The sequence below is a fragment of the Panthera leo genome, chromosome C1 (assembly GCF_018350215.1).
Source record: "Panthera leo isolate Ple1 chromosome C1, P.leo_Ple1_pat1.1, whole genome shotgun sequence".
In the NCBI taxonomy this organism is placed as follows: Eukaryota; Metazoa; Chordata; class Mammalia; order Carnivora; family Felidae; genus Panthera; species Panthera leo.
The window spans coordinates 184,286,561-184,303,193 of NC_056686.1; the positions used below are offsets into that span (position 1 = coordinate 184,286,561).

Consider the following 16,633-nt stretch of genomic DNA (forward strand, 5'->3'; position numbering starts at 1 on the left):
TCTCTAATGCATGAATACAATAAAAATGGGATGATCCAATTTACATTATATATTAATGTGTTATATATAATATATAAATGCAAATAATGACAGGTCTCTCAGAATATTAATTCAGTTTGTAATCTTATACTGAGCACCCATCTACTATGTGCCATACAATGTGCTGGTATGTTACATACATCATTTGTCTTGATTACTTTTATTAAAAAGGTGAATTGAGATCACCAGCAAGGAAGTGAGTATTTGGACTATGAAGCTCAGGAAAAATATCATCATAGAGAATATGACATGAAAGGTGGATCTTGAAAGATAAAGATGGATTTCACTAGGTGGGGAGAGGAATTAATCAGAAGAGATAACATTACCAGCAAATGCATGGATTTAGAAAATTATCACACCCCAGGAATCAGAAGCAACTTTGCAGTCTAGAAACAGAGGTGGGGTCAGATTATAAAGAATAACATGCAAAGAAATTTCATCTTAATCGTATGGGCCATGGGAGCTATAGAAAGCTTCTAAATGATATGACAAATAATTAATCTTTCTTTCTTTTTTCTTTAAAGTTTATTTATTTTCAGAGAGAGAGAGAGTGCGTGTGAGTGGGAAAGGGACAGAGAGAGACATAGGGAGAGAAAGAGAATCCCAAGCAGGCTCCACACTATCAGGGCAGAGCCCTCCACGGGACTCAAACCCACAAACCCTGAGATCATGACCTGAGCTGAAACCAAGGGTCAGACTCTCAAACAACTGAGCCATCCAGGTGCCCCTTTTCTTTCCCTTCCTTCCTCCCTCATTCGTGTCTAACAAGAAGTCCTTAGAGAAAAAACTATGATAAATAAAGTCAACATCACTTATCCTAGCCTAGATATTTTTTTTTTCCCTGACAGTAAAATCAGGACTCACAATGACCTGGTAATGGTAAAGTACATAATTCATATGTTTCACCCAATAGGAGTTTTCATTCTCACACAAAAAATGACATATATCATAAATACTACACTATATCAATAATTCTAAAAAATCTGTTCTCATTATTCTAACCATTTTCCTTTCTCTCCGTGTGTGTTCTTATTGTTGTTATTCACATGAGAATTTTTTTACATCTTTCTTGGATTAAAAAACGAACCAGGAAGGGCAGTGTCTATTTTACTTATAGAACATTTTAAAGTTTTAAAATTTTCAGGTAGACAGCAACAGAGTGACATTCTGCAAACTGCATACCAAAGGCTGAGAATGTCCAAATAACCAGGGAGGTCTTTCCCAAAACAATAATATGACCAGTGTTTGAGTGTGGACCCCAGTAGATATGGGTTTGAATCCCATAAGCTCCAAACCTTCCCTTGAAGTGATGGGGGAGGGGAAACAAAAGGGAAGAGCAGTGTTTCTGTCCGTGGTACTGAAATGTCACTGTGTACTGAGTGATTTTCCTACCCCAGGACACTGGTAATGACTCCAACTTCTCCCAGGCCCCATGTTTTTTCCTTTAAAAAGTCTAAGTTTTAAAAAGTTTAAGTGTTGATGACAACTTTCCTAGTTTTTAAAATATTTAAGAATAAATACAAACCAGCATTTGCTTAGCAACAAACACAAGTTTACAGCCTAGTCTGATCTACAAAGAGAGAAAGTGAGTGAGTAAGTAAGTAAGTAAGGTTGTATTTGCCTTGAAGACAGGGCCTTGTCACAGTCATTCTGTTGTAATGTGCCCTAGGGGCCTAACACAGAGCTGATAAGTGAATTCAGCCTAGAAATAGTAAGAACCCCCCCACTGCCACCACACCCCCCCTTTGCCCCTCTAGGAACTCCAATGAATGAATAAGTCAGCAAATGAACAGTTCTTTAGGAGAATGACTCAAAGCTTCTTGCACAGAAATGTAAAAGGCCATTTACTCACCCACATCCTCAATACAGAAAATGTCAGCATATGTAACCAAAAGGAAATGTTTTCTGAGTGTCTCAAAAGAAAATTCATATTATTAACCACAGACAGTCGCTTTCTAAATGGAAGCACATAAAGTCCCCAAACAAACTTTTGTAACTGTGAAAGGATTTCTCTTCAGCTGGTTGAGACTCTTCTGAAGTGTGAAATGAGCCAGATAATATTCAGCTCTTGTTTCTTAGTCACCAAATTCTCTTTTCATGAATCCAATAAGTGTCTATTAAAATAAATAAACCCCCTAATGATTCAAGATAACCTAATCAAGAAAACTGAAATGGATAAAAGGCTAACTGCAAGGGAGACTTGTCAAGGGCTTCAGTGACTCCCTGACGGGGAGGTCATCTAAACCCGAGAAAGGTTTGTGCTTAGCATTTGGTTACAGTTCAAGGTTAATTATTTTATACCTTGAATGTGGTAAGTAAAAATGATCTGCTTCTTTTTGTATTTTTCAAAATTGTACACTAAGTTCTAAACTATTTTCATGGGGACCAATTTTCAGCTGTCTCTGGGCATGTCTCTCACATTTCTATGGATGTGTTTGTAAAGATTGAATCTGTAATTGAGAGTAATGAAAATTTTATTTCAAAACAACTCCTTAACTTCTGTTACAGAGGACTCAAGACAAAGGGGGATTTCATAAAATCTCCCTCCTTGCCAAAGATGCATGGGAGAAACAAAGCTATATAATAATGTGGAGACATGGTATGATTTTATATAAATATGTACACACATACATACATGCCTACATGACAATATGCACCTGAAAAAGCCATCCATATCTGTCAAAAAGATGAATGAATCTGGAATTTTCTACTTCTCCACTTAAATACCAAAAAGGTATTAATAGCAAAATGTTCTAGGCTAAAACATCAAGCAGAAAAGAACCAAAATATTTCAAGTCCCTGACTTCAGGTCCAAATTCCACATACCTGTGACATAATACTATATATTTTGCAAACTGCCTCAAAAATTTGTAAGTGCAGGGGCAGGTGGAGGAGGGGAACCCAGAGGAACAGAGGGACACAGAGGAAACTGGGAATAAGAATTTTTTTTTTTTTTTTGAAAGATCAGAGCTGGGGCCAGAGTGAGGCAAGCAAACAACTAATGCACAAAATTTAAGGAGTGCGGCTCTGAAAGTGTGTGCCTCCTTCACATTAATACCTAGGACCCAGCTTGCTTCACCCTGGTCTTGGCCCTGTGAAAGGAAGATGATTACACAGTTTCTACAGCAAAGTGGTAGGGGCTCTTCATAGGCACAAACATTCTCCAGCTATAAGAACCCTGATTTAACTCAATGTGCTCTTTGTAAGAGGGCTGGAAGAGTTTGGAGAAGTAGTTTTAATAGGTCAACCTGATTTGCTTCACAAGTAAGTTTACAAAGGTGCCATGCCATGAACTGGAAAAATAATGTAACTCAAGGATTTCTGCAGTAGATAAAGATGTGCTTAAAACTTGTACAAAAACTTGAGCCATGGGTAAAGGTATCTGACTTTTAAAAACTGCCTATGAACTCTGTGATTAATCTTCATTGATATCTAAATAAAGGCTTCCTTAAAAGCTACTTTTAGAGCATGAAACATTAACATAATTAATTGTGGGTTGGTAAAAAGAACCCCATACTATAAGATTGGTATAAAAACTGAGACCTTGAGGGAATTTCTGCTGATAATCTCAACAGAATGTAATCTTTTGAGATTATGCTGAAAAAAAAAAAAGGCAGAGAATGAAGGGCTCAATTTGACGCTTAAACATCATTGTGTTGACTGCCTGCTTTAATCTGGCATTTGAGAATGTTGAGAAATCTAATTTCTTCACTACTTGGCATAGTAACTTTTTTCAAATGGTAATTGTAGTGTAAATACATTAATTTTTTTCTATTTGAATTTGGTGGATACGCCTGAAATTGTAGTAAGTGACAATTGACAAAAGTAGAAAGTTCTCCTTGATAGGCTGTCGATATGACTGCATTACTGAGAAAGCAGCCTGGCAGGAAGGGGCGGCTACTGAGGATGGCTACATGCCACGTTTTAGCCTGCCTTACATGCTAAATAGGAGATAGCAAAATCATTAAGAGTGAGACTGAGACCACCCACTCACATGGCTACCACTTCCTGTCACTTTTTATGCCAGAGAGATGGCGCAGCCAAACATGTACTCCTGATAGCCTGAGATATCCCAGCTCCAGTAAAGCCATTCCCATAAAGGAATGTAGTAAGTTAAGATAAATGTCAAACATCTTTTTGAGCAAAGTGGCAAAACCTTGATCTCTGTGTGATATTTCTGAAAGGCTAAGAAACTAATGATGAGATAAAAGGTAGTATTTTATACTTTGTAAATTTACTCTCCTACATGAAAAGCTGGGCTTAAAAAAAAAATTATAGTTTTAACTTGTCTTACAATTACGTGTTGTACAGCATGATCTCAATTAGGATATAACATGCATGTGCACATCCACACACACACTACACATTAGAAAGAAAGACTCTAAAATGTTAATAGTGGGGTGCCTGGGTGGCTGTCACTTAAACATCTGACTCTTGGTTTTGGCTCAGATCATGATCTCACAGTTCATAAGTTTGAGTCCTGCATCGGGCTCTGTGCTGACAGTATGGAGCCTGCTTGGGATTCTCTCTCCCTCTCTCTCTGCTCCTCCCCTGCTTGCGCTCTCTCTCAAAAAATAAATTTTAAAAAAATTACGATGTTAATAGTAACTACCCCTGCACTGTAGAATTACAGGTGATTCATGTTTTTACCTTCATACTTTTCTTCATTTTCTAAATTTTTAAAAATAAGAATGCTATTACTTAAGCAATCATAAAATAGAAGTTTTTGCTTTAAAAAAAAGAACTATGTACAACTAAATTGTGCCTGGGCATTTTTAAGAGACACAAAAGCAAAGGTTAATGTGATAGCCCATGACTAAACGAAGAAAACATCTTAGTACATATACTGAATGTGATGTTTTTCTTTATGTAGAGTTGTCTATCTTTCCTTTGCTTTTGCTTTATTTTAAAAGGATCTGTCGTAAAGAGCTGCATATTTTAATCATTCAGAGTGTTAAGCAAATTAGACCATGTATAAGGGGAGATTTTATGATAGGAAAGAAAGTTCATAAAATCTGAGTTTGTAATCTACATCTAAAGCTAAGTAGCCTTCTACTCAGGAATACAATTTATTAAGTCAGTAGGAACATGGAATATAATTTTGTTGGATAGAAACATAAGTAGTAAGGAAGGAATAAAGGTCAGTACACAAAATCTACTTAATCCTAATGTACATAAAGCGTAGAACATACTGAAACCCAATCACCATGGAGCACACAGCTTCTATGCGGAACAGGATTTCAGAATTGTGTACTGGAGGCCAGAAACTCATCTTCCCCAGCTATAGTAAGATCATGATTATGGCTCCCTCTCTGACTTCTCCATGCAGTAAGAATAAGGACTTTCCTATCCCTGATCCTAGTGTTAGCTTCTGTGGCTTGTGGGAGTGGAGAAGTGTGTGTGGCAGGGAGGGGAACTCCAGGGTCTTTTAACTCTTGGTGGAGATGAGGACATCCTATGTCATCTCACCAGACAGCCCCGTGGGTCCCTGTTTGTTCCCAGATGACTCTCTTTCTGTTACCCCAGCAGCCTCTGGGGTTGGCCCTTCCATTGCCACCATCTGAGATTTCACAACCAGGTTATCTATCTCTCCTTTTTGCAGTGCCTCAGCAGCTCTCTACTTTCCTCATATAGAAAGCAAGCCCTCACCACCACCAAAAAAAGGGAAGGAAACCCAGTGCCTTGTTAAAGGTTTTGTTCATTTGTTGTCTTTTATATTTTTAAATGGGGACATGGGAGAAGAGAAATTAAAATAAGCCCCTTCCCATCTTTCTACCTACTCCATTCTTACCCAAACATAGTAGGAAAAGGCAGTCACGTACATAGAGTTGGGTCTCTGGGTATACAAATAATAAAGAAAGACTCACTCTCTTTGCCAAAAAACACCAACTTTAGATCATCCTCAGCATTCAATGAGCTGAACTACTGTAGACTATAAAAAGGAAAAGAGGTCAGTATATGAGAGAAACAGTGAATTCATTCCTGGGGAAAGGAACAGTTGACGTCAAGGGAAAGAAATGTGGCTGAAGATGCTGTCACAGAGCACATGGTCAGCCCTGGAGGACTGTAGTGGGCTACTGTGCTTCATCTCTCTGGACTCCCACTTCCCAGATCATGTGTGATAGGTGCAGTTGGGGACAAAGGGAGAAAGCAATCCCACGGAGTGTAAGAGGAAAAAGGAGAGTACAAGAAGCAATGGAAGAACAAGGAATCCTGTGGCCACTCAAATTGCACACCGGGGCATTCATTCCCTGGTGGCTCTTTGTATGTAAGGGTCATACTGAGGTGACACAGAAAATGTTCTGTATGATTTTAAATGATGGTTCCTACTGAGGACCCCTCCTACTAAGGACTCATAATTCACAGAGAACTTCAATCACTGACCAATAATAAAGACCATCAACAATCTGAATATTCTGAAGAAAGAAAAAAAACAAAAGGATAACCCTCAGGATTCTCTCTCTCACACACACACTGATCCTAAATTGAAAATGAGGTGAAATAAACATATGCATAACCATACCTTTCCCCCTGATTTTTTTCTTCTGCTTTTCCTTCTTTGACTCCTCTCCAATGAAGAGGAAAACAAGGTCAGATAGGAGACACTCAATGGAATTCGATGATAGACTGGTCATGCATGACAAAGGAGCTAGAGCTGAACTGGAGAAAGAGGCCTACAAATGCATCCTGACGTACCACACAAACACACTTCCAGTAATATATTTTTGCCAACAGGACCATAGACAAACTGTACGAGGTAGTCACCCTTTCAACTCCTTTTCTGAACCCCTCTTCCCATTGTGTCCCTAAACACTTACAGCCCTCAAGGACCACCCTAATCTCTCCAAAATTCTCCTTTCTTTGTCCCACTTCTCATTCAAAGTTTGCCTAACACAAAGCTTTAGGTATTATTCTTAATAGCTGATGACAGCAATTCAGAATAGAGAGTGGATGAGGTTTAATGGAGGGTTCACTTCTACTTTAAAAGAAATTTAAAATGGAAGGGAAGGGGTTGCTCTGCATATTTGAACTGAGCCTTCACAAGGTTCCAATCTGACTCCGGTTCATAAGAGTTCCTAATTAAAGGTCTTCTAATTTTATCTCCAAGACAATAGAGAGCCCTTGTTATTTTTCTGCTGCTTTAGTCACTCCAAGAACTTCTGATCCCTCCAAAGAAACATGGAGGGAAGAAAGGGAATGCAGAAGAGGAAATGAAAATCTCTGTATTCTCAATCTTCACAATCCAATAAAGAGGGCGTGGCCACTTCCCACTGCAGCTTGGAGTGGTTAAGTATTTTGGCCACACACACACACACACACACACACACCCCTTATGGATGACATGCCAAATATATATATATACAAGGTACCAAATACTGCAATTAGTTTCACTAAATATGCTCTTTACGAAGTGAATGATGGTACTTACAAAAGGGAGTGAGTATCTTATATCTTATGTTAAATTGCCTTAGAAACTATCAGGTAAGTTCACTTTGTTTGGGGGTACCGTTTTTATAAAATCTTAGAACCTGATTTGCCAGTCTAGTCAGCTATCTACAATAAGGTTCTCCATTCATAATTGACAATGAGGTCACTGTCCCAACGAAAACCAGAAAATCCTCAAAGCAACTTATCCCCACTGAGGCTCAATCCTTAATCTTACCCTTTAGCATATTAATTCCCAGAAGTACATTTTCCTCCAGATTCTACAAAATCAGGGCTACTGAGTTCTTCAGGAGGCATCAAAAATTTGGAGAGCCAAGCCGTGCCAACTGGCAAATACAGCTTCCAATCAGCCACCTGAATTATTTTGGGAGGCTGGAGGCATCACCATTTCCAAGAGCCATTGGTGCCAAGTGAGCAGAAAGGTTACAGGCAGTTTGAATCAAGCTCTTAGACTATGGGTTTCAGTTTTTCTTCAAAGCTGCTTATGAAAGAAGGACTGAGTGAAACGTTGATATTTACGTCAAGTCACAACTAAGGGGAAGGTTTGCAAAATCAATTGTGCAGCTTTTATACTCACTGCACACTTACCACATATGTCCTTTATTACACAGTGGAAAACCATTAAATGCACAGTAGTTTTGCCAAGTGGCATTATGCATTTAACAGCTTTATTCGTTTAACAGCCCCAACTCTCATTATATTTTGCCATGTGGTACATGGGATTTTATGCATTTAACAGTTTAAGAAGGCTCTATGGTGTTTTCCTTTCATGTATTTCATACTATGGTGGACATCGTATCTTAGCAAACTGTATTTCAATGATTTCATTGGTGAGAGAAGAGAAAGAATAATCAGCAAAAATGACTATCCTTAAAATAAACAGGGAAATGAATATTTCAATCCTCTTCTAAATTCCTTGATATTCTACTCCGTTCCCTTTATCAAAATCTGAAAAATAAGTAAGGTTACTGCGAAACTACAGAAAAAAAAAAACAACTATACAGTATTTAACTATCATTTTAAAAATGGTAACTGAATTTTCATTGAAAATCTTCCTGCTTAATAGAAATACAATATTCAGTAACTCCTTTTCTTTACAGCACACAACAGAAGATCTGTTAAGGAGATGCTGGACCATTATACCATTTACATATGTGGGATGAAAACATTTGTCATGCGAGGCCACAGAGGAAATCAAGCTCAGAATCAAAGGATCCTCAAAATTATGCTTCAGCTAACTTTTGTTTCCTCCACCCTGCACTGGATAATTATTCATCCTAGGGATAAATAAGTAACCACCTCAACCTAACCCATTCGAGGATAGGGTGGTAGTTGTCCCTTTAAACGAATTGAGACAGATAGTGAGTCCCATCAACTGTTGCTGCTTACAGAAATAAAAAACCTAAGCATCTGTCTCCCCTTCTCCCTGGAGTATTCCATTCCCCACAATCCCGACACTGAGAAACTGTACTGGATAAGCTTCTATGTTTTTCTGTTATGAATTTTAGCACTCATTCTGGACTCCCCCACCACCCCACACATGTGTTTTTTCCTGGAAAAACAACTGTATTCTACACATAAAAGAAACACCTGACATGGCAAGGTGTCTCTGGGGCTGGAGAAAAGAGGTTATTATAACAAAGTCAGCAGTTCCCCTGGTGGGAATAAGAGAAGGGATGAGACAAGATTCCAACTAACTGAGTCTCAGGAAGATGCTATTTTGTACATGCTAAGTTTTGCTCAACATAGAAAGAAAGAAAGAAAAAGAAAGAAAGAAAGAAAGAAAGAAAGAAAGAAAGAAAGAAAAGAAAGAAAAAAGAAAGGAAAGTGGATACACAGCAGTGCTTAGAATTATGAGAGAAATCATTCAAGGTTGATTCTATTTGAAAAAAAAAATCTTTAAAAGAAAAAAATCTGGATTTTAACTTAGTCTCTATTTTAAACTCCAGTGGGAATAAAAGCAAACCATAGAGCAAAAGGCAGAACATGACAGGTTCCCTTGGGATTATTATTGTTATTATTATTATAGGAACAGATGTATTTTTATTGGTGGGAGGAGAATGGTCTAATTCCAGCCCTCGCTTTTGCTCTTTTAAAAACCACTCACCTGACTTTTATTTGCAGCCACTTTGGCAAACAGGGCTTGAGACACCTTGGCCCTTTTCATCTCCTGTTGGATCTCGTCATAAATGGCAGCTGTGATGTTGACGTTGGCGCCGTCCACCTTAATGGGGAGGTCTGTTGTCGGTGTCGAGGTTTTGGCCTACCAAGAGACCATGAAAATAATAATTTAAAAAGTGCTGCATTCAGCCCAGCCATCTGTGCAGAAATTATCAAAGGATTTCAGTCAGCTGATGCCAAACTGCATTAGCTACAAAGGGACACTTCCTGTCCATTATTCTAATCAGGTTAATTGTGATTGGAAATAATTGCAGTGCATTCCTATAGGACATGCAGAGTCCTGTCAACCCTGTTCTTTTCCTCACGGTATCCTAGACGGTTCACAGGTACGATGGCTACCCCAGGTACCAAACTATAAGAGATCACCTAACTGGAAAACAAGCATGCAGAACACACACAGAGTTACCTCTTTCTTTCTAAAAATGGCACACCTAGGAGGAAGAGTCAATTCTTCCAGAAAAAAAAAAAAAAAATGAGTAAATGGGTAGAGGTCTCTAAATAATAAATTATTACTCAATTTAATGCACTCCCCCGAGTCTCGCTCATTCTTTATTAAAGCTTTACATATGTCATTTGAGTATGTATGGTTTCCCATCACTATCATCATTATGCTACCCAGACAGTCACCTAATTTCACCTAGGAAATCAGTGGAAATGAAACAAAATTTCATTTCATAAAACTAGGCTTCAGAATGCCTTTGATGTGCCGTTTTCATTTTCTTAAACTCATATTGTGGTTTTATGTATTCTGCCGTGTTCGTTTTAATTGAATGATTTCCCATCAGCTTCAGAGACAAATGAAGGACAATATAGAAGGTGTTTGTACTTCTTGGGGTTGAGATAACCCTAAAACATTTGCATCTCCATGATCCAAAAGACTGCCAGAGCATTTCCTCTGGTGTGTAATGAGGGGTGGGGAGGGGGCAGGGGGCTGGGAAGCCTTCTCAGAACCCCAGGGAGCAGGACTGTGGGCAGAGTGGGCACCAATTTTTGGCACCTGAGCACAGCTGGCTGATTTGAACTAAACTGAAATTTTTCTGTCTGCACTCACCCTAGAATCCCCAACCAAGGCAGTTGTCACCAGATCATTACTTTCCTTCTATGGAGGCCCTGAGCTACTCCCCCACTGATTTAAGCAGCACGCAGATTTGGAGAGGGACACAGCATGCAGTCTGGATACTGTGGGATCATTCTCCGTAGCATCTTGAAGCCCGAGTTAATGTCCTAAGTTTCTATGAAGGCTTTAATTCATAAGATTGCTCACTGATTTTTGCATTCTCCTCTCTCCCTGTCTCCCTAAAACTCTAGTTACTGCAAGGTAATAATAACTGTAAGGTATGTGATACTTTTTATTTGCCAGGCACTCCAGAAAGTGTTTTTGCTTTTGTTATTTCATTTAATTATTTGAAGAACCCAGTACATCAGACTTTATTATGTTCATTTGACTAAGGAAGACAAGTGAAAATAAAAGAAGACACTTAACTTCCTGGAAAGACAGCAGCAATTGAAGGAACCATGATCGGAACTCAGGAGTTTCCAGCTCCAAAGCATTGGCTGGGGACCACTGTGCTATCCCACCTCCAAAATCTCCAGTGTAGACTGGATGCTGTTTTTACAAGCATCTTCTTGCTTTCTAGTTTGGGGTCTTCCCACAATAATCCAATTTTCTGTCATTTTTTTTTTCAAGAAACTCCTTTTTCTTCTCAAAATTTCTAGTTTAACTTGCAGTGCTTTTCCTGCTAAGTGCATATTTTAGCATATCATTTCTGCCTTTCCCAACTGAAATTTCTTCATTAGCCTCACTGACTATCTCATCTTATTAGACTGGTCAAATCTCCTCTAGAACCCTAGAGGCTAAAGAAAAACCTCTCAGGGCACTATAATATATGGTTAGGAGCCCAGGCCTTGGAATCAAAATAATTAGTGATCAAATCCTAGCTCTACCACTCAATCATGTGACCTTGCACAAATTACTTAACCCATTAAAACCTTAGTTTCCTCATCTGTAAAATGGGAATAACAACACAAAATGGTGAGGATTGAATTCATGCAAAATGCTCACAATACCTGACACACAGTTAGTGCTCAGTGTGATCGTTTTTATCCTTATGCTGTTGTTTTGTCGTCATTAAGTACATCAAGAAATACTGGCCAACTGAAAGATTATGAGATGGGGCTCTGAAGATTTGATTTTACATTTTAAATTTCCTCCATTTGTTTTAAACTGGTAATAAAATGTTGATGGGGTCTAGGAAATATTCTCCATCAACCTACATGGGGCTGCCTGGGTATTTTAGATTGCTGGCTCCAACTAAAAGCTTAATCAGTGGGTATTCCTATAATATTTGTTCTCACAAATGAAAGCTTTACTAAGGATCTTTACTATTGAGATATGTATGTAAAGAAGTTTAAGTAAGTAATCATGAAATGTTTTAAAAGACTTTAATAACTTCCCTTTCTCAATGTTTAACAGAAAAAGAAAGTTCCAGAGAATGTACAAATGCCAGTGGCATGACTATATTCTCAAAACTATTTTGAGAAGAAGATTTTATATTTATATTCAGAAATCTCAAAACTGTGAAATTAAATGATCAATTTCCCTGTTATTCTTGTCCCCAAAGGGCACTTCTATCTGGGAATTTTCTAGATGAGATTTTTCTGCTGTTCAATACAGCAAAATACTGACCCTGGTTGTTTTGCCTGATAAATTGGTCTGGCTCTGAAAGCTTTCAGGTCTTTGAAAAGGTGCCTAAGATATAATTGCATTAGAAAAATATTACAAGGAAATGGAAAAACAACCTGGACTTGACTTATTTTCTAACAAGTAGAAATGACTTTTTGAGAAGAGCTGGTTAAATGGCCATGAAGCATGGCTGGACTCTCTATAATGATTTAATGGGCTTCAAAAGTGGCAACAATATTGGTGAATTTAATAGAAGTAAATATTAGTGCAAATTAACAACTCGTCCAACTCCATAGCTCAATATATATGCCTCAAGATTTTAAAAAAATAAATAAAAAGAAAAATGCTTCATTACACTCATCCAAAGTAAGCAGTCAAGAGACTTACTTTTGGTTTAACAGTACCTAAAACTCATAATTCACCAAAGACTAAAGTGAAAGTATCACAATTTGGCACTACATGACAGAAAACGATCTTCAATTAAAAATCTATTGCAGAGTTAAAAAAAAAAAAAGTTATGACGTGTGAAAAAAAATGGATGTACTTGAGAAAGCTCAAGTATTTCTACTAGAATAAAATCTCCTATGTTTAATCAGTTCCTTGGAACTTACCAGAAAACACTCATAACACCAAAACTAAGCAAAACAAAACAAAAACAAAACAAAAAAACAAAAAAAAACTTTGGTTACAAAGTGCCCATTTTTCTGATTTGTACAAATGCATACTTGTTAAGTATTTGTTTTGAGACATAACTTGCAGTCATCCTGGCAACAGCGAGTCAGATGGTTTTATCGTAAATCTATTGACCAGTAACAGTTTGGGAGAAGTAAAAAGTAGGCTAGAAATGAATGGGCTCAGACGTGAACTGGAAAGGACACTTGGCTGACTTGAGATGTTGACCATTTAGTTAGGATCGCTGACGCTCACAGCATTACCAGACATGTGAATTTGCAGAAGGACCTGAGAACAGAATGCTTTTTAAAGTGTGGGGAGAAAAGGAGAGAAGGAAAGCTGAGTCACTGAGTCCTGTAGGGAGATCACCCAAGGAAGGAAAATCATTAAGGCCTGCATACCTTCCCACTACCATTTTCTAAGGGATCCCTGAATGATCGCCCAAACATTCTGATCCAGCCGCTCCATACGCGTGCTTCAACCATACACAGATTTCTCCTCCATTTTGTCTTTTTCGAAGTGCATAAACAAGAGCTTGGATTACTCTCCTTGTCCCTGTCCCCAGCCCTAACCCACCCCCCTCCGCCGATCCCCGCTTCCAAGCTAATATACAGTTTAAGGAAAGTAGTGTTCTTACTACGTAAACTCAGCTTCAATTCAAATCCCCTGACTCCATCTTAGATAACTAAGTAGCTGTGTGTAAACAGTCTGGAGCCTACCTATCCACCCACTCCTGCCCTTTTCTGTGTGGAAGAATGGTACTTTCCTCAAGGGACAGAAATACCATATGACACAGTAAAGGATAACCATTCTTACATGGTCAGAGGTTCACATTCTCAGATCAACAAATCTTTGAATTATGTCTCTTAGTTTTTGAGAGAAACGCAGTATCAGTGAAGGCAAGATGTTTCCAAGGCCAAGACTGAAAAGTCAGCGGAGCAAAAATATCTCACCTGAGGGGTTCGGGAGGAGCTGGGACTGCTAGAGGCTGACGAGACCATGCTCACATTGGGATTCATGCTCCGTTCCCTCTCGTCCTGGTAAATGCGATCCCGCTCCACTTCCGGCAGATTGAGGAAATTCTGCATGGCCCTCAGGTTTACTAAAAGAGACTGAGAGGCTGTCCGAGGGTCTTCTTCCTTACGCAAAATCTCAGACAACAATCCCTGATTAAAAGGAAAAAAAAAGAAAAACAGGCCAAGTCATATCTGCAGGTACGTGTGTGGTTTCCATCATCTGCCCCCTCCCCCTTTGTTGGTATTACCAGCTGGCTGTGATGTCAAGAACCTCAGTCTAATTGCTGAGGGTTCTTCAGCAGTAAGATTTTGTGGGACTGTGCTTGCCTTCCAGGGCTGTGCCTTAATCTGGACCGTTCTATTCTGACACTTTATCATCACTGTAATAATCGTCAGTGTACAGAGATGCCAGCTAGCAAGGTAGGCGCTCGGAAGGCTTGTGAAACTGCAATTACCACCAGGTGCCTCCTACAAGTATTTCAGGAACTGTTAGAACTCTCTCTGCTTGAAACTGGGAACACTTGGCAGTCCTGCTCAGCTTTACAAATCTGCCAAGTTTGGTAAATTTAGTTCCGACATTTAAACAGCATGGGAGATTTACATCGACTTAAAAAAAAAAAAAAAGTTTGGCTGAATTTCTGTGTGACCGGCCACTGTTTTCAATATAGATGTTTCTCATGGCAAAAAGAAAAAAAAAAAAGAAAAAAAAAAGACACAAAGCAAATGGCCATAACTTGTGTTAACCCTCTGATAGCTTCTCAATCCACATACATAATTGGTATCCTCGTATATGTACCAGAGGGCACCCAAACTTTTTTTCATGAGATGCCCTCCTTGGGGAAGCTCTAATCCCACCGTCGTTAAAACAATGGAAATACAGGCACAGCTGGTGAGGGGTCAGAGCACACATCAGAGAATGCCATGTATAGACTCAGATAATTTCTGAGTATGTGACTCATCCAAAAAGCTTTAAATAGGAAATTGGTGTTTTCATGTGCTCGGATGGCAGAGAACTCACAAAGGAAAGGAAAATGTTGACAAGTCTAGAGAAAAGTAGTATACACGCAAGAAAAGGGCTAGAACCGGAGTTCTAATCACTGAAGTAATCTGGGCAAAAGCTAAACAATTTCCATTCTGAACTCTTGTTAAATTTTCACAAAGAGACATCACTTTCCACCTTCCAATTCAGGGTGTCTCTTCTCAGGGCAATATGAGACCAGAGTCTAGGATCATCCTCCAGGAAGAGCTGAAATGCTAACTTCTGTATCTTAGAACACACGGGGCAACCCAAAATTGCGAAAAGTAGGTGCCAAAGACATTTCCACTGAGGGAAATATGAATGCAAAGAAAACACTATCAGATTTGTAAAGTATGGCTTAAATATAAAAAGGTGTTAGATCCAAGAAGAATATGCCACCTCTGGTTGGAAAGAAATCTTCAGGGTAAGGTAGGCAAGTTTTAAAAATAAGTAATGCATTTGTAATGTAGTGAAGCAAATATCACAAGAGTGTGCATCACACAGCTATTAGCACTTTAAAGAGGTAATCACCACTCAAAGTATCATGCAAGACAATTTATAAGGATGTACACGTAGTAGGACATATGATAGTTCTGCAATACGAGTGTCATGTTGCTTTGATTAGAGAAGTCTTTGCAAACAAGAATGAAATAAGCCACACAATGAAGCCAGAAGAAATGTTAAGTGCGTGTCTGTGTGCATGCATGCCCAAGGAAAGGAAAAGGTAGGACATGAATGTGAAAATACTGTATTGGTAAAATGAGCATAAGAAAATCTAGATGTATCATGCTTTTAGAAGCAAGAGACATTTGTCTTCCAGAAAATGTTACACAATCTAGGTATGGATTCTTTTTTGAAATTCAAAGTCAGTTCTGCCTTAAGTTATCCTACTTTCCACTTGCATGAAGCAACTTGAAATATTAATAGTGAATTTGTTCTAAGATAAAAATCTCTAAATTAATATGTAGAGAGACAAGAGGGAAGTGGATTTAAAATCAATACCAATAAGACACTAAGATTGATGTTTTCTGAGCTTTCTTTAATAATGAACTCAGTGCATACGGGATGAGTCGGTCCCCTCCTCCTCCTCCTCTCCTTTCTCTCTCTAGCATAAGCAACTTTAGCACTTTAATAAATCTCAGACTGCCAAACTGGGAGGAATTTTAGGGGTTGCATGGATATAGTCTTTACACTAGTTATTACAACGATACTTATGGTACTTCAAAGGCAGTTTGTAAACGTATTCTTCTTCTGTGAAATTATTTTTGAAAGTGGAGTACATTATAGTAAAGATCTTACATACAAAATAGTGAAATAACAAAAACTATTGTTCTAATGGACCACGTTCAAAATAGCAAGTTTGTTCATTCATAATCAATAAAAAAATTATTGCAAAGCATAGAGGTCTTTTACTTGTTTCTCTTTTTGGCTTGGTTGACTGTTTTTTTTCTTCCCCCCCCACCCCCTCCCCCACCCCTACACTGAAATCCTTCCCCTACATTTTTTACATGTTGGACAACCTTATGGGGAAATGAATCCATCTCTAAGAAAAATCAAGACAAAGCATCCTTGTAAATG

At 38.5% G+C, this 16,633-nt stretch overlaps 1 protein-coding gene across 4 annotated transcripts in view; it reads right to left on the reverse strand.

Moving 5' to 3' along the window:
• SATB2 (SATB homeobox 2) overlaps positions 1-16,633 on the reverse strand; it is a 218,708-nt gene that overhangs the window by 75,752 nt on the left and 126,323 nt on the right. For all 4 annotated transcript variants that reach the window (XR_006205634.1, XM_042949625.1, XM_042949623.1 and 1 more), the window contains exons 8-9: positions 13,975-14,187; positions 9,593-9,748 (exon numbers count right to left, since the gene is read on the reverse strand). Coding sequence is in view for 3 of the 4 variants with exons in the window: in XM_042949625.1 (XP_042805559.1) it covers positions 9,593-9,748; positions 13,975-14,187 (369 nt within the window). In the remaining variant the exon portion in view is untranslated. The remainder of the gene's footprint in view (positions 1-9,592; positions 9,749-13,974; positions 14,188-16,633) is intronic.